The sequence below is a fragment of the Entelurus aequoreus genome, linkage group LG17, assembly GCF_033978785.1.
Source record: "Entelurus aequoreus isolate RoL-2023_Sb linkage group LG17, RoL_Eaeq_v1.1, whole genome shotgun sequence".
NCBI classification, from domain to species: domain Eukaryota; kingdom Metazoa; phylum Chordata; class Actinopteri; order Syngnathiformes; family Syngnathidae; genus Entelurus; species Entelurus aequoreus.
The window spans coordinates 4,537,206-4,560,369 of record NC_084747.1 but is presented as its reverse complement, the minus strand read 5'-3'; the positions used below and the strand labels follow the sequence as shown (position 1 = coordinate 4,560,369).

General features: G+C 39.2%; 3 protein-coding genes across 5 annotated transcripts in view; 1 reads left to right on the top strand and 2 right to left on the bottom strand.

The window, feature by feature from the left end:
• LOC133632174 (zinc finger protein 37-like) overlaps positions 1-13,296 on the bottom strand; it is a 162,801-nt gene extending 149,505 nt beyond the window's left edge. Inside the window, exon 1 of the mRNA XM_062024459.1 lies at positions 13,246-13,296. Coding sequence (XP_061880443.1) covers positions 13,246-13,270 — 25 coding nt within the window. The 5' untranslated portion in view covers positions 13,271-13,296. The remainder of the gene's footprint in view (positions 1-13,245) is intronic.
• Positions 743-6,866, bottom strand: LOC133631844 (gastrula zinc finger protein XlCGF57.1-like). The gene is made up of 2 exons (XM_062024010.1): positions 6,549-6,866; positions 743-3,023 (listed from the first exon to the last, which is right to left on the bottom strand). Exons 1-2 carry the CDS (start codon positions 6,661-6,663, stop codon positions 1,618-1,620), a joined length of 1,521 nt encoding a protein of 506 aa, XP_061879994.1. The 5' UTR covers positions 6,664-6,866; the 3' UTR covers positions 743-1,617.
• LOC133632169 (zinc finger protein 768-like) overlaps positions 8,588-23,164 on the top strand; it is a 22,959-nt gene continuing 8,382 nt past the window's right edge. For 2 of the 3 annotated variants that reach the window (XM_062024451.1, XM_062024449.1), the window contains exons 1-3: positions 8,588-8,943; positions 10,772-10,958; positions 19,136-19,714. In XM_062024451.1, the coding sequence (XP_061880435.1) occupies positions 8,839-8,943; positions 10,772-10,958; positions 19,136-19,714 (871 nt within the window). In that variant the 5' untranslated portion in view covers positions 8,588-8,838. The remainder of the gene's footprint in view (positions 8,944-10,771; positions 10,959-19,135; positions 19,715-23,164) is intronic. The other variant, XM_062024450.1, reaches the window with a different exon arrangement.

Below are 23,164 nucleotides of genomic sequence, written 5' to 3'. Positions count from 1 at the left end.
CCCAGAATGCCACAGTAGTGAAGAACATGCGCAGTAGCCCCGTTTAGGTTGTCGAATGTAGACATGCAGGGAGCGGGATGTTTTTGAAGAGTCAACCACATCTGCATCTTTTAGGACTAGACAAGACAACACATATATTTGCAAATCCATTTTCAAGAAGGATATTTAAAGAGAAACTACATCTTGTGAGACCATGTCGGCCAACCCCGGAAGCTCGCTCAGCTGTCCCGGCGATGAAATGTGAGTTCAGATATTTTATATCTTAATTTTTTCACGTTTAAAATGTTTTTTGCAATTTTAATTTTGACAGTACCACATAAGATATGTTTTAATTACTGATGCGGGTTTATTGACTTTTAAATGCGCCAGAAAATAACCCGTTTTGTACAACGGCCAGTGGTGCGTGAATGTGTTTCTGTATAGTATTTCTCCAGCAATGGTCATGTTGGGACTTAAATTATGTTATTTTGAGAGGTAATCATCGAAGTCATCACTGAAGGCCTAGGTGGGAAACGCACAGCTCTCCACTGATAAATACTGTAGATTAGTTTATCTATTTTAAGAAGTGTACCTCGGATTGCACAAGTGGTAGGAAATGGATGGATGGATGTCTTTTTCTGTTTTAATATTTTAAGACTACAGCTGTAAATTAGTAACTATGCCATAATCTGGCTCATTTACAGTCTGTAAATCACGTTGTTCATCAACGCATTGTCCCGAATAAACAATAATGCTAAATCGACAACACACAAATCCATCGCATGTGGAACTTTCCAAAAGAAAACTGCTCATACATACATAAGAGTAGGGAGAATAAGAAACGTAAAATCAATCATAAACAGGCGTGAGCATTTTATTATATAGATATTGACAAAGTGGTCACTGCAAATTCAATCCTGTTGTTGACAGCAGCAGCAACTTTTCTCCTCATTTTTAAACAGCTTTTTTTCACTTTAGCAATTCTGTAATTTTTTCTTTCTTTTTTCTTTCTACAAATACGTTTGTTTGCCCACCATGTGCTCGAGTCTGAGGCGACAACAACTTGACATTGCTGTTTGGTGAAATGAAACCCTTTGCTGCACTAACACTAGTAACTACTGAGTCGTCACTATTTTAAACATACTCCTTTGTTTAGCTTCTCATCACAATAGATTGTTATCAAAATGTTGTATCTGCTGAAGTCAGTAATAGGATTTTTTTCCCTAAAAAAGGACACCTTTTAGAATAGATAGCCATTGTCTCCGTAATTTTATGTTTGCATCACAGGACAGTTCCCATTTCTGTATTAAAACAAATGTACATTTTGTTAAAAATTGACTATATCTTGTAACTTATACTATGTGTCTAAAACATGGACACAACACAATTCCATGATCACTGATGTCCAATTCTGTAATCCAAAAGAAGGAAGGTGAGGTAAATGTCACCATTCATCTTGTCATGAGGGAACATACAGCAGATCATCACTTTTCATGAGATTACACAAATATGACATTGCACTTCTACGTTTTGACAATCTTTTACCACAAATTAGGGAGGAAAACATGTTATTATCCGCATGTGGTCAGTCAGATGTGCCTTAATTTGTAACTTCTACCACAAACTGCAACGGAAGGGTCATTGTGCCGAGTGTTTACTCATGTGTGTTACAAGAGCTCTCTTTTCAGCGTAGCTTTTACAGCAAACCGAACAACTAAAGGGTTTTTCTCCCGTGTGCGTGTTCATGTGTTTTACCATAACGGACTGCTGAGCGAATCCTTTCCCGCAAACTGAACAAATAAATCGTTTTTCTCCCGTGTGCGTTCTCATGTGTTTTACCATAGTTCCCTTTTGAGCGAACCGTTTACTGCAGACAGAGCAACTAAAGGGCTTTTCCCCCGTGTGTGTTCTCATGTGAGTTTCCACACCTGACTTTAGAAGGAATCTTTTACCACAAACTACACAACTAAAGAGTCTGTCGCCTGTGTGCATGTGCATGTGTCTTACCATACTTGAATTATGATAGAATCTTTTCCCACAAACTGAACAAATATGGACTTTTTCCCCCGTGTGCGTGTGAATGTGTGCTAACAGAGCTCCCTTCTGAGTGAATCTTTTAATGCAGAAAGAGCAACTGAAGGGTTTTTCTCCTGTGTGCGTTCTCATGTGTCTTTCCATATCTCTCTTTTCAAAGAAACTTTTACCACAAACTGAACAACTAAAGAGTTTTTCTCCCGTGTGCCTTTTCATGTGTTTCACCATGTGTGCCTTCTGAGCGAATCTTTTACCACAGACAGAACAACTGAAGGGTTTTTCTCCTGTATGTGTTCTCATGTGTCTTACCATATTTTTCTTTTCAACGAACCTTTTACCACAAACTGAACAACTAAATGCTTTTTCTCTAGTGTGTCTTTTCATGTGTCGGGTCAAATAGACCTTTTGAGCAAAGCTTTTGGCACACACTGAGCAGATAAATACCTTTTTACCGGTCTTATTTTTAGAGCATTCAGAGTGTTTGTTGTCAGTGTGAGTCCTCATATCACTCCCGAAGTCTGTATCGCTGCTTAAAGGTTCTCCAACCAAGTCTTCAGCCTCACTATCTGATAGTGGAGCTAAGAGGTTGTCTGCTTGTAGTTTGTCTTCATTGTCTTTAGTCACAGAGAGAACCGTCAGTGGCAACTTGGCGGGATCAGCCTCTTCCAGCCCGAGAAGACACTCTCGCTCTTGAGTGATCCAGAGTTCCTTCTCTTCTTCTTTAACGTGGAGGGAATCGGGATTCTCCTGCTTCAAAGTGGTATCAAAGGAATGTTCCCCTTGATGACCAGTCAGCTTCTGGTCTTGGGGTTTGTCGTCGTGGTCTTCAGTCTTCACAGAGACAACAGTCAACGGCAACTTGGTGGGATCAGCCTCCTTCAGCTCTGGAAGACACACATCCTGACTAATCTGGAGGTCCTCTCTTTCCTCTGTAACTTGAAGGAAATGGATATTCTCCTGTCTTAATGTGGAGATCCCTTCTTCTTTATGACCAATCAGCTGCTGGACGTCTGCAGGACAAAAACACACTTTGGCTCAGACATGATCCTTGAAATGTTTCTCCTGGAATTCATTTAAAGGCCTACTGAAATGATTTTTTTTTATTCACACGGGAATAGCAGATCCATTCTACGTGTCATACTTGATCATTTCGCGATATTGCCATATTTTTGCTGAAAGGATTTAGTAGAGAAAATCGACGATAAAGTTCGCAACTTTTGCTCGCTGATAAAAAAAAGCCTTGCCTGTACCGGAAGTAGCGTGACGTCACAGGAGCTAGTATTCCTCACAATTCCCCATTGTTTACAATGGAGCGAGAGAGATTCGGACCGAGAAAGTGATGATTAACCCATTAATTTGAGCGAGGATGAAAGATTCGTAGATGAGGAACGTTACAGTGAAGGACTTGAGAGACAGTGATGGACGTATCTTTTTTCGCTCTGACCGTAACTTAGGTACAAGCTGGCTCATTGGATTCCACACTCTCCTTTTTTTATTGTGGATCACGGATTTGTATTTTAAACCACCTCGGATACTATATCCTCTTGAAAATGAGAGTCGAGAACGCAAAATGGACATTCAGTGCCTTTTATCTCCACGACAATACATCGGCGAAATGCTTTAGCTACGAGCTAACGTGATAGCATCGTGCTTTAACTGCATATAGAAACAAAAAAATAAACCCCTGACTGGAAGGATAGATAGAAAATCAACAATACTATTAAACCATGGACATGTAAATACACGGTTAATGCTTTCCAGGCTGGCGAAGGTTAACAATGCTGTGCTAACGACGCCATTGAAGCTAACTTAGCAACTTAGCAACGGGACCTCACAGAGCTATGCTAAAAACATTAGCTCTCCACCTACGCCAGCCAGCCCTCATCTACTCATCAACACCCGTGCTCACCTGCGTTCCAGCGATCGGCAGAAGGACGAAGGACTTCACCCGATGCGTTTGGCGGCCCGGAGACGTAGGAAGTCAAGGTGAGGTCGGCGGCTAGCGCGGCTAGCGCTCCAACAAAGTCCTCCTGGTTGTGTTGCTGTAGTCCGCTGCTAATACACCGATCCCACCTACAACTGTCTTCTTTGCAGCCTTCATTGTTCATTAAACAAATTGCAAAAGATGTCCAGAATACTGTGGAATTATGAAATGAAAACAGAGCTTTTTGTATAGGATTCTACATGGTACCATAACTTCCGTTACTCTGACTTCGTCACGCGCATACGTCATCATACCGCGACGTTTCAGCCGGATATTTCCCGGGAAGTTTTAAATGTCACTTTATAAGTTAACCCGGCCGTATTGGCATGTGTTGCAATGTTAAGATTTCATCATTGATATATAAACTATCAGACTGCGTGGTCGCTAGTAGTGGCTTTCAGTAGGCCTTTAACCTGTTCTTTGATATACTATGTGTGTGCACAGTGTTTAATGACCAATAATTTCATGCCAGAATGATGGACCAATGTTTGCAATACCTGGCTTGGACTGGGACAAGTCGAGCTAGAATTATAAATGATATATCAATTTGGCCGACAATAGGAGATTTTACTTCTATCAAGCTATCGCGATAAGGCATGTTAATGACTCATTCCAGCTGTGTCCCGCAAATTTTACTACCAGCTATACTACAGTGATTATATCAATATTGATATCACAAAATGTGTACCTTTTTTGTTTATAAACTCGGGAAGTAAGTTCCTGTATAGGAGGACTTTGAGGGCAAAAACCAAAGTATTTAAATTAACAATGGGAAACAATTTAAATATGATGTGTGTTTTTTGTGATTATAAGTAATGTTATACTTTAAGGATCTTGAAAATTTAAAGTATCAGTATTGGTATGACCAACACTGCCCTATCGGATTCATACCCAAATGTGTTGTATCACCCAAAACTAATGTTAAATATTGAAACAACAGAAAATAAAGTGTGTCACATTTTAAAGGGTAACTGCACTTTCTTAGGAATTTTGTCTATCATTCACAATTAGAGATGTCCGATAATGGCTTTTTTGCCGATATCCGATATTATCCAACTCTTAATTACCGATTCCGATATCAACCGATACCGATATATACAGTCGTGGAATGAACACATTATGATGCCTAATTTTGTTGTGATGCCCCAGCGGATGCATTAAACAATGTAACAAGGTTTTCCAAAATAAATCAACTCAAGTTATGGAAAAAAAATGCCAACATGGCACTGCCGTATTTATTATTGAAGTCACAAAGTGCATTATTATTTTTTAACATGCCTCAAAACAGCAGCTTGGAATTTGGGACATGCAGGGGAGGGGGGGGGGTATATTGTAGCGTCCCGGAAGAGTTAGTGCTGCAAGGGTTTCTGGGTATTTGTTCTGTTGTGTTTATGTTGTGTTACGGTGCGGATGTTCTCCCGAAATGTGTTTGTCATTCTTGTTTGGTGTGGGTTCACAGTGTGGCGCATATTTGTAACAGTGTTAAAGTTGTTTATACGCCTACCCTCAGTGTGACCTGTATGGCTGTTGACCAAGTATGCATGGCATTCACTTGTGTGTGAAAAGCCGCATATATTATGTGACTGGACCGGCACGCAAAGACAGTGCCTTTAAGGTTTATTGGCGCTCTGTTCTTCTCCCTACATCTGTGTACCGCTCCGTACAGCGGCGTTTTAAAAAGTCATAAATTTTACTTTTTCAAACCGATACCGATCATTTCCGATTTTACCTTTTAAAGCATTTATCGGCCGATAATATCGGCAGTCCGATATTATTTGACATCTTTAATTGTTATAATTGTGTTATTTTTAGACCAAATATGAATTGCATTTGTATGGAATAATTTTCATATAACCAAATGAAGTGAAGTGAATTATATTTATATAGCGCTTTTCTCTAGTGACTCAAAGCGCTTTTACATAGTGAAACCCAATATCTAAGTCACATTTAAAGCAGTGTGGGTGGCACTGGAAGCAGGTGGGTAAAGTGTCTTGCCCAAGGACACAGGCAGTGACTAAGATGGCGGAAGCGGGGTTCGAACATGGAACCCTCAAGTTGCTGGCACGGCCACTCTACCAACCGAGCTATACCTAAAACCTTCCGCTGAGAGGCAATACGTACGTCTTTGAATAAAATACTTGTGCAGGCAAAAATGTAGCATTGCACATTCCATGCAAATAAACCCCAATAAATCAATACATACACCAATAATCAATACATAGTAATGATAAATAAAAAATATCAATAAAATGCGAACTTAAAACATCTGTCTTGAGTAAAATAATTCAGTAAAAATAATATATAGTATTGTATTAATCTCCACCTCTACGTTTTAGATCCAGTGTCCCTTTTTACTTGTCCAATTTCATTTCTTTGACATGTTTTCAGCTCCTCTGGTTTGAACCACATTGTGACTGTCTTCTTCAGGCTAACAACATGGCGGGTCTTTGTTCAACTTGGTCAACAATGTCGGCTAATTTCTCATCAACGCACTTATCAAAGTTGACGATAGCCTCCAAAAAGACGTTGTGGTAAACCTCAACTCGCTCACCTTTATCTACAGTTTTCAGCTTTTTCTCCGTTGATGAGTTGCTGGTAGTTGGTGACGCTGACTCTTCTCCGTCTTCTCTTCGTGTCGCCATCTTAGCATAGCAGTTGTCGTCCATGTTCTAACACTTCCTGAATATTTTCTTTCAGACACTCCAATACTTTAAACTCCTCTGCCATCTCCTGGGCTTTAGAAATGAATAATATTTGAATGTTATCCGTGAATGTGTGTTGCTGTTGAGTAAGTTTCAACCGCCTATCAGGAGGTCTTAAAGACCAGCAGTGAGCACCGCAGCCTCCCCTCCATGTTGTCAGAAGAAGAATGAGCTTCTTCTTCTTCTTCTTCATTTCATGGCGGGTCGCAACCAACGTTATATGTACATACCGCCACCTACTGTACTGGAGTGTGTATCCTCAGGGTGAGTACTGAGGTTATATGTTGGACCAAGTCATTGTTTTGCAAGTCATAAGTAAGTCTCAAGTCTTTGCCCTCTCTGCAAAAAGTCAGTGTTCAAAAACAAGAAAAAAAAATTACAAAAATTTGGGGTATTTTATTTGAACTAAGCAAAATTATCTGCCAATAGAACAAGAAAATTTGGCTTGTCAAGACTTTTCAAAACAAGTAAAATGAGCTAACCTCAATGAACCCAAAAAATACCTTAAAATAAGTATATTCTCACTAATAACAAGTGCACTTTTCTTGGTAGAAGAAAAAAAAAAAGAAACCTTTTTGCTCAATATATTGAAAAATATTCTTAAATGAAGTAAATTCTAGTGCCATTATCTTGACATAATGATATGCGCTCGGCATTACATTTCTTGAAACGAGCAAACTTATACTAAAAACTAATTTATTGTTCTTAATGGTAAGGCAACAAGGCAAGCGCTTGTTACTCTCAGGGTCTCCTAGCCGCTCAGGCAAATCATATGGTCGAAAAATGCATTTTTCCATCGACAACATGACATCATCGCGCCAAGTGCGTGCTCTTTCAGTCAATTAGTGCGCATGTTTTTTTTTAACTGTAATTTTGAAGAATTTATCTGAATGTGCATGAACTATTTCTGTTCAAAATTGTTTGAAATGTCACATGTTAAATGTTTGAATATTAACTGTCAGTTTACTGTACTGTGCCAACTGTACTACTATATGAGTACGTGTTTTCTATTGTTTCATTGAAAATAAAACAGCAAAGTCCATTTGGCTGTCATCTGTTTTAATTATGAGACACAATTGTGTCAAAGTCATGATTTTTTTGTTCATGCTTGAAATAAGAAATGATTGCTTTAAAAAAGCAGTTTTATACTTGTGAGTGTTGATGACACAGCTTTGCAACAGTTGATATTCTAGTTTCAAGCATGTTTTACTCAATATAGCTCATAAAATCTCAGCAACAAGCTGTAATATCTTACTGAGATCATTTAGGACCAAAACACTTAAAACAAGTAAAACACTCTAACATAACATCTGCTTAGTGAGAAGAATTACCTTATCAGACAGCAAAATAAGCAAATATCACCCTTATTTGAGATATTTCATCTTACTTAGATTTCAGTTTTTGTAGTACTCAAGTACAGAGTCAAGTCCCTGCAGGCAAGTCCCGAGTCAAGTCCAAAGTCAAGACTGGAAAGTCTCAAGTCAAGTCCCAAGTCCTGCATTTGAGTTTCGAGTCCTTTCAAGTCCTTTTACACTGCAAAAACTGAAATCCAAGTAAGATGAGTGTGAATGAGTGTAAATGGGGGAGGGAGGTTTTTTGGGTTGGTGCACTAATTGTAAGTGTATCTTGTGTTTTTTATGTTGATTTATTAAAAATATTTTTTTATTATTTCTTAGGCGGCCCCGTGGTTGGGGACCACCGACAATAGCATATAAGAATATTCTATTACTGTTAAGCAAACTATGAATAACAAAATATGTGTCCTTTATCATACCTACACGTATGACATAAAAACGCGTGAAAATCAGTGGTATTCAGTGAGGTAATGAATTAAATGCGCTGAGGGTTCATTGCTCCTGCCAAATGAACCGAGTGGAGCGGATCACCACTCCAAGATGGCGGCCCCGCGTCTCGTCAGCGCCAGTAGGCAGTAGCGCTCGATGCTGCGTCTACTTATAAGATGTCTATGGTTGCAGTGGTCACGGCTCAGTTTTGGACAGGGCGGCTGTTTTATTAAGAGCTCAAATTTACTATCAACCAGCTATACAGAAGCCCTGGAAGTGGAAGTGGAGTTTACAGCATGGGAGTGTTACCAGACGCAAAGATCTAGGACTTGTTACAACATGGACGACAACTGCTATGCTAAGATGGCGACTTCTGGTAAAAGTCAACACGGAAAAGAATCAGCGCCACCAACTACCAGCAACTCATCAACGGAGAAAAAGAGGAAAAAAGCAGATACAGGTGAGCGAGTCGATGTTTTCTACAACGCCTTTTGGAGGCTATTTTAACAGACTTCTTTTTCAGGGGTGGCAGCCATATAACGGTCAGTCTACCTCAGGAGGGTAACAATGGGAGCTACTGAGTTGTTGTTAACAATTGAACAAGAAGCAGCTGGAGATACTATATAGTATTTTACCACGGCTACTGTCGTGGTATGGGTTGTAATGATCAGACGGTTTATACAAGCAATGTGTTTATTCCGACCAGCCCTCAGTGTAGCATAGGATTCAATGTGTCACAACAACAAGCGTCTTAACGTAACATCCGGTCAGGGACATCCTGTATGCTATATCAGAATAAAGGCATAACAGACAACGCCACAGTTACCGCCACCAAGTATGGAGTGTATCTTCTCATAAGACCAGGCCTGGCCCTAACCAATCTGGCGCCCCCCCCCCCCATCGGCAGTGAAGTGTATATACTCACAAGAAACCGAATAGCTTTGTCTTTGACCTTTTTTTTTTTACTTAAAGAAAGCAAATTAACATATTATATGAGAATGTTATGTTATGATTATCTTTAACCGAATCACAGCAGTGCTCAAATTAAAAAACAGCATTCCCTCTCATGTAATATTGCTTAATTAACATTAATGATGTGCACTTTAACAACTAGACTTACAACTATACCTAATATATAAAGGGGTGGAGAAGTGACTATTACCTGCAGGGCAAACATTAGCTAACCAGAAGGCAATAACAATGTAAACAAAAACACCTGCTTAAAAGATCTAATACACATGTCCCTGAGGAATGTAAGGTTGGAGTACTGTAATTACATAACGTTACATTATTATTTTCCATAACAATTTAGCCCCCTCCACAATATTAACCCGACGTTAAAACAGAACTAGCTATTTATTGATTAGCAATTGCCGAATCATGTAACATTAGCTTAATGCTAAAGCCAGGTTACTATCACATTCTGTAACAGACACATAATTTAATGTAGGCTAACGTTACCTACCTGCTACCTCTGTCTTTTTCTCGTTTCTCCTCCTCTTCTTTTCTCTTTTTTCTTCCTTGGGCACCTGACAGTTAGAGAGAGAGAGAGATAATTCACTGAAATTCAAGTATTTCTTATATATAATTTCAGTGAATTATCGCTATGTATATATATATATATATATATATATATATATATATATATATATATATATATATAGAGAGAGAGAGAGAGAGAGAGAGAGAGAGAGAGAGAGAGAGAGAGAGAGAGAGAGAGAGAGAGAGAGAGAGAGAGAGAGAGAGAGAGAGAGAGAGAGAGAGAGAGAGATAATTCACTGAAATTCAAGTATTTCTTATATATAATTTCAGTGAAATATCGAGATATATATATATATATATATATATATATATATATATATATATATATATATATATATATATATATATATATATATATATATATATATATATATATATATATATATATATATATATATATATATATATATATATCCCAAAGCCATGTTGGACCGCAAATAACCACCATAGACAGTACAATATAACTTATGATGTAATTTTACCTTTAAATAAAACTAACAGCACAGTTGGGAAAATATCTCTGGAAAAACAGTGCTTCCTTCTGGCTGAAAAGTGCATATGAACTTCGGCTACGACAATTTGTCATTTCCTATCTGGCAACCCAGATGCAACCAGAGGGGGAGGGGCTGCAGTGCTCACTGCTCAGTCTTGGGCAGGGCGGCTAAGATCACAATTATAGTCGAGCAGCTACACAGATTGACAGCGAACATTACAATGTATACCTCACATATTTGTCTTTTCTAAAGCCCAGGAAGCTGAAGTGGAGTTTTAAAGCATTGGAGTGCTGCCGGACACAAAGGTTTAGGACTTGTTACAACATGGACGACAACTGCTATGCTAAGATGGCGACACGAAGAGAAGACGGAAAAGAGTCAGCGCCACCAACTACCAGCAACTTATCAACGGACAAAAAGAGGAACATTGCAGATAAAGGTGAGCGAGTCGTCGTCTTTTGGAGGCTATCTTAAGCCCTGATATAAGCGTTAATGAGAAATTAGCAGACGTTGTTGAACAAGTTAAACAAAGAGCCGCCATGTTGTTAGCTTGAAGACGACAATCTCAATGGAGTTCAAATCAGAGGGAACACAAATATGTCAAAGCTACGCAATGCGACATTTTCCAGCTCAAACTATATTTACTATCGTGTCTTCCACTTGATTTACTGCTATAGTCTCAAGCTTGTTTGCCTGCCTCCCTATGGGTGAGGGCGGACCTACGTCACTTCCGCCTACCAATCCCCTAGCAACCGGGAATGGGTGAGGGCGGACCTACGTCATTTCCGCCTACCAATCCCCTAGCAACCGGAAATTCGTTGAAAACAAACCAGCTCACAGCGAACACAGCATTGACAGAAAAAGCATTTAACGAGCGTTGTGGCTTGGAAGTCGGCGTTAAATCCTTCATTTACGCATTTTTACTTATTCGCATATCGTGTGAAAAAACGAAAATGTATTATTTGCGTCAGACTCGTCTCAGTGAGCTTTAAAGCGTCTCAGGCTTAGCTTAGCTTGCTAGTTAGCTTAGCCTGCGCGCTACTAAGAAAGAGACGCGGAAGTTATCAACAACAAGATCAAGTGTTAGTGTATAAAATATTGAGGGATTTGAGGGCTACATGTATTGAATGGCAACATGAAAATTATAGGGTTTATTGGTTTTTAAAAACCCAACTGTTAAGTGCAAATTTAAACGAAACCGGTTTTCGAAAATAGCTAGCTAGGCTATAGACTATATAGTGTATTACTTACTTAACTTAATCCTCTTCTTCCCGGATGGGAAATAAGGCTTCGACGACTCGACGCCATTCATCTCGCTGCTGTGCTCGTCTCTGTGCCTCGCCCCATGTAAGCTTCATCTCTTTCCGCTCCCCTTCAACTGTTCTTCGCCAGGTGTTCTTTGGCCGCCCTGGCTTACGTTTTCCCGGTGGTGTCCATCTTAACGCTGCCTTTGGTATCCTCTCGTTGTCCGGTTTTCGAAAATAGCTAGCTAGGCTATAGACTATATAGTATATACCGCATGTTATTTTTGTACAACAACAACTTCAGCTGTCGAACGTTATAAGGTAAAAATTAAACAAGTACAACATTAGCACGGACGTATAGCCAAGTTGTGGTTAAGAAGGTGGATTTTTGTTCCTTATATTTACCAGAAACGAAGTGATCCGAACACACGACCCGGGACTTTGGGGGACTCCAGTGAGAACCGTCCTCGTTTTCCCGGTGTAAAGCTGCGAGCCATTTGTCTCGTCTCTGTGGGCTTTTATCACGCTTTGGCAGAACAAAATACGACCTTTGTTTTCCCTGTTTCCAGTTGTGGTTAGCACAACCAAAAACAACACAGTTTTTCTGCATTTTGGAGGCAGAATGACGGGTTTAACCAGCGTAGATCGACAGGTTAAAGGCCTACTGAAATGAATTTTTTTTATTTAAACGGGGATAGCAGATCTATTCTATGTGTCATACTTGATCATTTCGCGATATTGCCATATTTTTGCTGAAAGGATTTAGTATAGAACAACGACGATAAAGATTGCAACTTTTGGTATCTGATAAAAAAAAGGCTTGCACCTACCGGAAGTAGCGTGACGTAGTCAGTTGAACATATACGCAAAGTTCCCTATTGTTTACAATGATGGCCGCATGAAGTGAGAGAGATTCGGACCGAGAAAGCGACAATTTCCCCATTAATTTGAGCGAGGATGAAAGATTTGTGGATGAGTAAAGTGCAAGTGAAGGACTAGTGGGGAGTTGAAGCTATTCAGATAGGGAAGATGCTGTGAGAGCCGAGGGTGACCTGATATTCAGCTGGGAATGACTACAACAGTAAATAAACACAAGACATATATATACTCTATTAGCCACAACACAACCAGGCTTATATTTAATATGCCACAAATTAATCCTGCATAAAAACACCTGCGTGTTTGTTATGCTAGCTCCTAGCTCCTCTGCTAGCTCCTAGCTCCATAGAACACGCCAATACAATTCAAATTAAAAAGTTACGTACGTGACGCGCACGTAAGGTACGGTACGTGTTATGCTAGCTCCTAGCTCCTCTGCTAGCTCCTAGCTCCATAGAACACGCCAATACAATTCAAACACATGATCAACACACACAATCACTCAGCCCAAAAGACCGTTCACCTAACCCAAGGTTCATAAAGCTTATATATTTTAAAAAAGTTACGTACATACGCAAAAAAAAGCCAAAGCTGCATACTCACAGTAGCACGTCTGCGTCTTTGTCATCCAAATCAAAGTAATCCTGGTAAGAGTCTGTGTTGTCCCAGTTCTCTACAGGCGTCTGTGTATCCAAATCAAAAGTCCTCCTGGTTAGAGCCTCTGTTATCCGAGTTCTTCCATCTTGACTGCATCTTTCGGGAATGTAAACAAAGAAGCGCCGGCTGTGTACTGTTGTGGCTGACTACGTTCGAAAAATACGTCCATTTCGCACCGACAACTTTCTTCTTTGCTTGCTTGGCTTCCTTCTCCATAATGCAATGAACATGATTGAAACAGATTCACGAACACAGATGTCCAGAATACTGTGGAATTATGAAATGAAAACAGAGCTTTTTCGTATCGGCTTCAATGTGGAAGGCATACCCGTGTTCGCCGGGCTACGTCACGCGCATACGTCATCCGCAGAGGCGTTTCGAACCGGAAGTTTAGCGGCAAATTTTAAATGTCACTTTATAAGTTAACCCGGCCGTATTGGCATGTGTTATAATGTTAAGATTTCATCATTGATATATAAACTATCAGACTGCGTGGTCGGTAGTAGTGGGTTTCAGTAGGCCTTTAAAGACTAATGGCATCGGTTTGTTTTCAACGCCAGTCTGGTTGCTATGGCTCGAAGAACCCGTATGTAGCTCAGTTGCCCGGATGTCGGCCCTCACGCATTGGGAACGGACGAGGTTTAAAAAAAAAAAAGATGAGCGCGGCAAAGGACTACGGTCCTTTTGAAAAGATCCAAAAAACTGCCATACTGCCGAGGAGACTTTGCTTGTTTTATCGGCAATTTATTCGCTCTCTGCAGCACTCATTTTAAGTTTGAGAATCATCAGCGAGACAACCAGATAGTGCAACCAAACTTGATAGTTGATAATGTTACGCGATTGGTTGTTTAGCGTGTCCCTCCCATTGCTTTCTGATCACATCCTGTTTTGCGAGCTTACCATGCAACCAACCATGCTTCATTCTTTCCAAATTCTTTCTTCCAACCCCAAAAAATACATATATATATATATATATATATATATATATATATATATATATATATATATATATATATATATAGAGCGTTTTATCGAAGGAATTTTGTATTGATATCGATTACCTGTCTATCGTATTTTTTTTTACTCTATATTGTTTTATCGGCACAGCCCTACACTTTGCTGTTCTATTCTTGGGCATTCAAATGAAGAAATGGGAAATAGCTTTTATAGAGCAGTGTTTTTCCACCTTTTTTTTGAGCCAAGGCACATTTTTTGCATTGAAAAAATGCATAGGCACACCACCAGCAGAAATCATTCAAAAACCAAACTCAGTTGACAGTAAAAGGTCGTTGTCGCAATTAGGGCTGCAACAACTAATCGATTAAAAAAATAGTTGGCGATTAATTCAGTCATTGGTTTGTTGGATCTATGCTACGCGCATGCGCAGAGGCAATTTTTAAAAATTTTTTTTTTAAATATTGTATTTTAATTTTTTTATAAACCTTTATTTATAAACTGCAACATGTACAAACAGCTGAGAAACAATAATCAAAATAAGTATGGTGCCAGTATGCTGGGTTTTTTTTCAGAAAAATACTGGAAAGGATAGAAATGTAGTTTGTCACTTTTATCCGATTATTAATCGATTATCGAAGTAATAATCGATTATCAAATTAATCGTTAGTTGCAGTCCTAGTCGCAATTGTTGGATATGACGCTAAACCATAACCAAGCATGCATCAATACAGGTCTAGTGTTTTAGTTCTTGTCTCGCGCTCCTACTTTGGTGGCTTTTTCTTTTTTTGGGGTATTGTCCTGTAGCAGTTTCATGTCTTCCTTTGAGCGATATTTCCCGCATTTACTTTGTTTTATCAGTCAAGAATATTTCAGTTTTTATCCTTCTTTGTGGGGACATTGTTGATTGTCATGTCATGTTCGGATGAACATTGTGGACGCCGTCTTTGCACCACAGTAAGTCTTTGCTGTCGTCCAGTATTCTGTTTTTGTTTACTTGGTAGCCAGTTCAGTTTTAGTCTCGTTCTGCATAGACTTCCCTAAGCTTCAATGCCTTTTCTTAGGGGCACTCACCTTTTGTTTATTTTTGGTTTAAGCATTAGATACCCTTTTACCTGCACGCTGCCTCCCGCTGTTTCCGACATCTACAAAGCACTTAGCTACCTGCTGCCACCTACTGATATGGAAGAGTATTACACGGTTACTCTGCCGAGCTCTAGACAGCACCGACACTCAACAACAACACATCATTTGCAGACTATAATTACTGCTGTGCAAATTTTTTTTTAACCCAAATAGGTGAAATTACATAATCTCCCACGGCACACCAGACTGTATCTCACGGCACGCTAGTGTGCCGCGGCACAGTGGTTGAAAAACACTGTTATAGAGTCCCGAAAGAAGTGGTTCAATAAAGTCAGGGAAATCACGAAAGCGCGTAGAGGAAAATGGCTGTCAAACGTGTCGCTTTCATTTTGTGGAATACAGTTAGGCCTAGGGATGATACTCGAAACCGGTTTTCCCGGTTGTTCGATAAGAAAAGAACAGAGTCCTCGGACTCTCATCCCTTTTTGAGAACCGGTACCCGTTATCGAGACCACTATAGTAAAGAAAAAGAGTTGGTTCTTTATTCGAATCCCTCGGAACGAATCCCGTCCCGGGACGGGACGTCACGTAGCTCAGTCATTAGGCGCAGATAGGGAAAGCAGGAAAAACAATGGACCGTAAAAAGCGCTCCAAGGTGTAATAAAGTTCAAAACAAAAGGTATAATCCAATGAATAACTTTACTGAGAGATTTGAGCAGGGTAAAACACATGACCAACACTTTTACCACCAACCGGAAACATAGCAACCAGGCTAGCAACGCACCTCCTTTACGGAAGCTGTCGCAACTTAAAGCAACCGCAGCACATACATATATATACAACACATCTCCCGTTTTTAACTTTTGTTTTTCTTTCCTTGTAAACAAAACAAAATCACACTTATGTATTGTCTGTCTAATTATAAATAATGCAGACGAGGCGTGTTGGCTGATTTCTTGACGTTTACTTTCACAGCTGCTCATAACCTCATTCTTAGCTGCCAGGTGGCGACATGCAACACTTTTCGGGGCTACCGCGCATGCTCGTCACTCCCGTTGCATGCTGGGTAGTGTAGTTGTTATTTTCCCTAGCTCATAACATCACATCTTTTCCCCTATAAGGAAAGATTTTAACTCAATAAAGTGTATTTCTTTTTTTAGCTTTAACTTTTCATTTTTTCAGCATTGTAACCACATTTGCAAACAACTTTTCTCTTCATAGAATTTTCTTTCAATAAAGAAATAAAGTGCAAAAATGTCAAAGCATCATAACAAACAGTTATGTCAAATAGCAGCAGAAGTGCACTTTTTGGAGAGCTGTATTATTTTAAGTTTTGTGCCCAAGGGACTGATTTTATTTAACACTATATTATTATTTATACACCTATAGTGATCACAGAGACAGGTTGTTTTTGTGTTACTGTATATATTTGTTTTTCTGAAAAATCCCACTTAATATACTTTGGGTAACAACAGTCAATATTTATTTATTTTATTTAATTTTTTTAGGTGGGTAACAGTCAATATTTATTCATTTATTAGATTTTATTTTTTTATTATATAATAAAAGTGAGCTTTTGTTAAACCAAATATTGTGTGTTTTTTTCCATATACAACAACCTATCTGGACTCGATAAGAGAGTCGATAAGGAATCGGTTCGATAAGAGGATTCGATAATAGGATTCGATAATAGGCTCGAACTCGATAATTTCTTATCAAACATCATCCCTAGTTAGGCCATGCTCGTCTCCGCGGCGATCACTACGTAAAAGGTTTGTTTGAACATTTGATTTGTTTGAGAAACTTTCTGTGATGCAATCGGGTTTATTCCTTACTATATCATTAGTGTTTGAGAGCAGAAGAAGAGTAAATTACGGACAAGAGATCGCATTAGTTTGTTTCGTAAGTTATGTTACGGTTGCAATGCCTGAATATAAATACACAGCTCTATAATTTTGGAAAAAACTAACGTTAAGTCCTACTAATAAATATTGTGATTGTTGGTCCAATCTACTGTGTTGCCAGTAACTAGTTTGCTTGATTGTACTTTCTTTGTCGATTTTCATAGCAAAGACATAAAAGCTTAGTCCTTGTCTTGCAGGAAAGCCAAGTGTTTCGACGTGGATTATCAGGACTGGGCTCCTGCCCTAAACTTAGGCCACAACAAAAAGTCAAACAGAAGTCTGAAGAAGCCAAAATACGAGAAGAACAATCTAACGAAATAAGAAAAATGAAAAGTCCTACCAAAGATTGTTGTAGCATTTTTAAACAACAATAACTTTAATAATAAACAGGCAAATATGAATCTTAGACCATGTTTACACTGCAGGCCAAAGTGGATCAAATGTACATTTTTCAAAATCAGATTTTTTTCTCGCTGACTGTTTAGTTTATAAGTAAAATGTCTTCTTTAACAGACTACAGCATAAACGCACACAGGCCCCAATGTGGCCTTAAAGTGGCCTCGACGTCACTTGAATGCGCAGGTCGATAAATTGAAAACAAAGGAAGTTGACCGGACTTCCGTAAATGAACAAGGAAGTCGCTACTACACGATACAAGATGGACGCCATAGATCAGCGTGTTAGTGGGTTTCTGCCCTGGCTGTTGTTTAGAGGAAGTAGAATAATGACGGAAAACAAATGCAGGAGGAAGAGGAAGAGAATTGCCAAAAACGAACGTGATTGTACTCCAAATGTTGTTTACTGAGATTGATATCCAAATCTAGCTCAAAACTGATGCGCAAATATTGGGCTGCCGATACTATCGGCCGATAAATGCTTTAAAATGTAATATCGGAAATGATCGGTATCTGTTTCAAAAAGTAAAATGCATGACTTTATAAAACGCAGCTGTGTAAACACGGATGTAGGGAGAAGTACAGAGCGCCAATGAACCTTAAAGGCACTGCCTTTGCGTGCCGGCCCACTCACATAATATCTACGGCTTTTCACACACACAAGTGAATGCAAGGCATACTTGGTCAACAGCCATACAGGTCACACTGAGGGTGACGTATAAACAACTTTAACACTGTTACAAATATGCGCCACACTGTGAACCCACACCAAACAAGAATGACAAACACCTTTCAGGAGAACATCCGCACCGTAACACAACATAAACACAACAGAACAAATACCCAGAACCCCTTGCAGCACTAACTCTTCCGGGACGCTACCGCCCACCTCAACCTCCTCATGCTCTCTCAGAGAGAGCATGTCCCAAATTCCAAGCTGCTGTTTTGAGGCACGTTAAAAAAAATAATGCACTTTGTGACTTCAATAATAAATATGGCAGTGCCATGTTGGCATTTTTTTCCCATAACTTGAGTTGATTTATTTTGGAAAACCTTGTTACATTGTTTAATGCATCCAGCGGGGCATCACAACAAAATTAGGCATAATAATGTGTTCATTCCACGACTGTATATATCGGTATCGGTTGATATCGGAATCGGTGATTAAGAGTTGGAGAATATCGGCAAAAAAGCCATTATCGGACATCTCTACAATAGGTACAATTCCAATAAAATCGCCTTTCCCCTAGAAAAGCACACATTTTCTGAAAATATCTTGTTAGGGTTGTAAAATCCATTGAAACAGATCTTTTTTGTATTTACTGTGAATCTAGATTTACTTGTCCCAGTGTAAACATTGATCCATCATTCTGACATTAAAATATTGGCCATTAAACACCATCCATCCATACAGTACATAAAATAAAATGTGTAGTGAATTCCAGGAGAAACATCACAAGGATCATGTCTGACCTAAAGTGTGTTTGTGTCCTGCAGACGTCCAGCCGCTGATTGGTCATTCCCCTCAGCCGCAAGGGATCTCCACTTGGAAGGAGGAGAATATCCATTCCCTCCATGTTAAGGAGGAAGAGGAAGAATTGCAAATTACTCGGGATGAGTGTCGTCAAGGGCCGACGGAGGCGGATCTCGCCAAGTTGCTGCTGACTGTTGTCTCTGTGAAGACTGAAGACCGTGAAGATAAACCACAAGACCAGCAGCTGATTGGTCATCAAGACGAACATTCCTCTCAGCCGCAAGAGATCTCCACTTTAAAACAGGAGAATCTGCATTTCTTCCACGTTAAAAAGGAAGAGGAGGAACTCTGCATCACTCCAGAGGGAGAATTTATTCCCGGGCCCGAGCAAGCTGATCCCACCAAGTTGCCACTGACTGTTGCCTCTGTGAAGACTGAAGACCACGGAGACGAACTACAAGCAGACAACCTCTTAGCGCCACTATCAAATAGTGAGGCTGAAGACTCGGTTAAAGAACCTTCAAGCAGCGATACAGACTGTGAAGGTGATATGAGGACTCACACTGACAACAAACACTCTAAAAGCTCGAAAATGAAGACAGGTAAAAAATGTTTCACCTGCTCAGTTTGTGCCAAACATTTTACTCAAAAAGGCCATTTGACTCGACACATGAGAACACATACAGGCGAAAAACCATTTAGTTGTTCTGTTTGCGGTAAAAAAGACACTCAGAAGGCAAATATGGTAAGGCACATGAACACGCACAAAGGAGAAAAACCGTTTAGTTGTTCAGTTTGCGGTAAGCTATATAGAAAGGCAGATATGGCGCTACACATGAGAACACACACAGAAGAAAAACCCTTTATTTGTTCGGTTTGTGGCGAAAGATTCACTCAGAAGTCCGCCATGGCGAGACACATGAACAGGCACACGGGAGAAAAACGTTTTAGTTGTTCGGTTTGTAGTAAAAGATTCTTAGAGAAGAGAGGTATGGTGCGACACATGCACACGCACACAGGAGAAAAACCTTTTAGTTGTTCGATGTGTAGTAAAAGATTTTTAGAAAAGAAAGACATGGTAAGACACGAGAGAACACACACAGGAGAAAAACCATTTAGTTGCGCTGTCTGCGGCAGAAGATTCACTCTGAAGGGAACTCTGGTAATACACATGAGCACTCACACAGGCGATAAACCCTTTATTTGTTCAGTTTGCGGGAAAAGTTTTGCTCCAAAGTCAAGGTTGGTAAGACACATGAACACGCACACAGGAGTAAAAGCGTTTAGCTGTTCTGTTTGTGGCAAAAGATTCTTAGAAAAGAAAGCTATGGTAAGCCACGCACGGACGCACACTGGAGAAAAACCCTTTAATTGCTCAGTCTGCGGAAAAAGATTCACTCAAAGGGGAAACATGGTAACACACATGACCACGCACGCAGGAGAAAAACCCTACAGTTGCTCAGTCTGCGGTAAAAAATTCACTCAAAGGGGAAACATGGTAACACACATGACCAAGCACGCGGGGAAGAAACCCCTATAGTTGCTTAGTCTGCATAAAAGATTCACTCAAAAGGTAAATTGACCGCTCACGCAGGAGAAAAACCCTTTTGTTGTTCAATTTGCCCTTACAGTTTCTTATTGGGACCCGCAATAAGTCACATGAAAGCACACATGACTAATAACCTTTAATTGCGTTAATAGTAAAATGTTTAGACACATTTAAATGACCACATGTCGACACACAATAAGGCATAAAGGTTGTTCTCTCTAATTAGTGCTTAAGGATGATCAAATCACAGAAGTACTTAGTGTTGTACATGCATGCATGGTTTTAAGTTACAATATTATTTGTGTTAATACTCTCTATTTGTGTTAATATACAAACAGGAACTGCCCTGTGATGCAAACGTACTATCATGAAAACAATGATATTGTTGTGTTGTTCTATGGGACAAAATACGTCCTATTACTGTTTCTTTGTAAACATCTGAGTTATAACCTCATGCAATAACATTTTTAAACTTCACAGTGGCGCCTTGACATGTTTCGTAACGTAAAGTATGAAATGAGTGGAAATTAAATCAAGTTTTGTGCTACAACAATTTTAACATGCTTTCGATAAGTTGGCGACTTGTCCAGGGTGTACCCTGGACAAGCGGTAGAAAGTAAATGAATGGATAAAGACTTTTAAACTTATAATATTTTATCAAAAACAACACAATAAAAAGTTCTACAGGCTATTACAGAAGTTGCTTCACTGTACAGGCATCTACAGTAATTTTATGAAGTGTTACAATAATAACGTCCAACATTTACCTTGGAGACAGGACTTCTGTGGTGTCTCCTGTAAGCCGCTTCTCGGTCAAACACTACATCAGCAGCTTTTCCATATTTCCATGGAAAACAGTCTGCTGTTTAGAAATTATTCAACATCCTTGGCTGGTGTTATTAATAATAATAATAATAATATATTTTTTTTGTAAAGAGCACTTTACATTGAGTAAACAACATCAAAGTGCTACAATGTATTAAAAAAATAAATAAATACAAAATAAAAATAAAAAATAAATAAAAGTAAAAACTAGAACAGCCAAATAGCTAAAATTAGTATGCATATATCTAAAAAAAAATAGTAAAACAAAAAAAAGAAGGGTTTTTAAGTCTTTTTTAAAAGCATCCACAGTCTGTGGTGCCCTCAGGTGGTTAGGCGGAGCAGAAAGCCCGGTCTCCCATTGTTCGTAGCTTTGTCCTCAGAGGTTGGTCATAGGTTAAAGGTCATAGCCTTTATTGACTCTTCCTACTTCAGTCCGGTGCAGATTGTAGCAGTGCTGTAACAATTGAATAACAAACGAATGCAGAAGCTAAATTGCTAGTGTTGGTGCAGCAGCAGGGTTTCATTTTAGTACGCAAGCCATGTCAAGTTGTTGTCGCCTAGACTCAAGCACATGTTTGGCAAACAAGCATATTAGTAGAAAGAAGTCAACGGAAAACAGTATAAAGTACGCCACCATTCACTCTTCCCACTTGTGGAAATGGTTCCAATAGGAACTTTTGTAAAAAGTCATTACAGAGTTCATCAAAAATGGGGGGGGGGGGGGGGGGGGGGAAGGGCAGAGAAAAGTTGCTGCTGTGTTCAGCCTGTCACTCTTGTGGAATGGAACCAAGTCAACAACATGATGGAGTTTGCAGTGACCACTTTGTCAATGTCTGTATGAACTTATAATAAAATATAAAAGTCTGTTTATGACTGATTTACTTTTTCTTAGTCTCCATACACTTGCATATGATCCATTTTCTTTAGGACTGGTCCAAATGGAATGGTTTTGTTGTTGTAGCGTGTACGCTGCAATGTTTATCAGGAAAAAGTTGCTAAATATTATTAATAGGGATAGGCTCCAGCCACCCCTGCGACCCCGAGAAGGACAAGCGGTAGAAAATAGATGGATGTGTAGAGATGATTAAATCTCTTGTAGCTGCATATTCCATAGCAACAACATACTGTATCTTGATATCACTAAATATTGCTAATGTTAATAAAAGGAGTGAGAAAAAGTCTAAACTTACATGTCTGCTTCCATGTAATATTAATTTCAACACCTAATAAAACAAATAGTAATAATTGAAGAAATAAAACTTGATCGCTCAGTCCATTCCAGAGTTTTACACCATAAACTGACACACAAAAGCGTTTTGTACATAAATAAAATAACAATTAAGCAATCCACATAAATCATATTTATCCTGAATATTTTCTAGTAGCTTATAATTTTTTTGCTTTGAACATGATCTGTGCTGTTTAATATTTTACCTGTGAACTCTTATCAGTTTTGCCTGAAGAAACAATGACTGTGTCATCCCAATAACCTCCTATGTCAATAACCCTAAATGCTTTTATGAAGAAGGAATAGAGATTGTACAGAACCCTTGAAATTGTTTCTCCAAACTCTTTTTGGCCTTCACAATAAAATCTGTGTGTGTTAACATCCTGTTTGATTGCACTAACAAAATAAGTTTCACAGAAGAATAGCTTACATAGTTGCTGTCATTCCGCT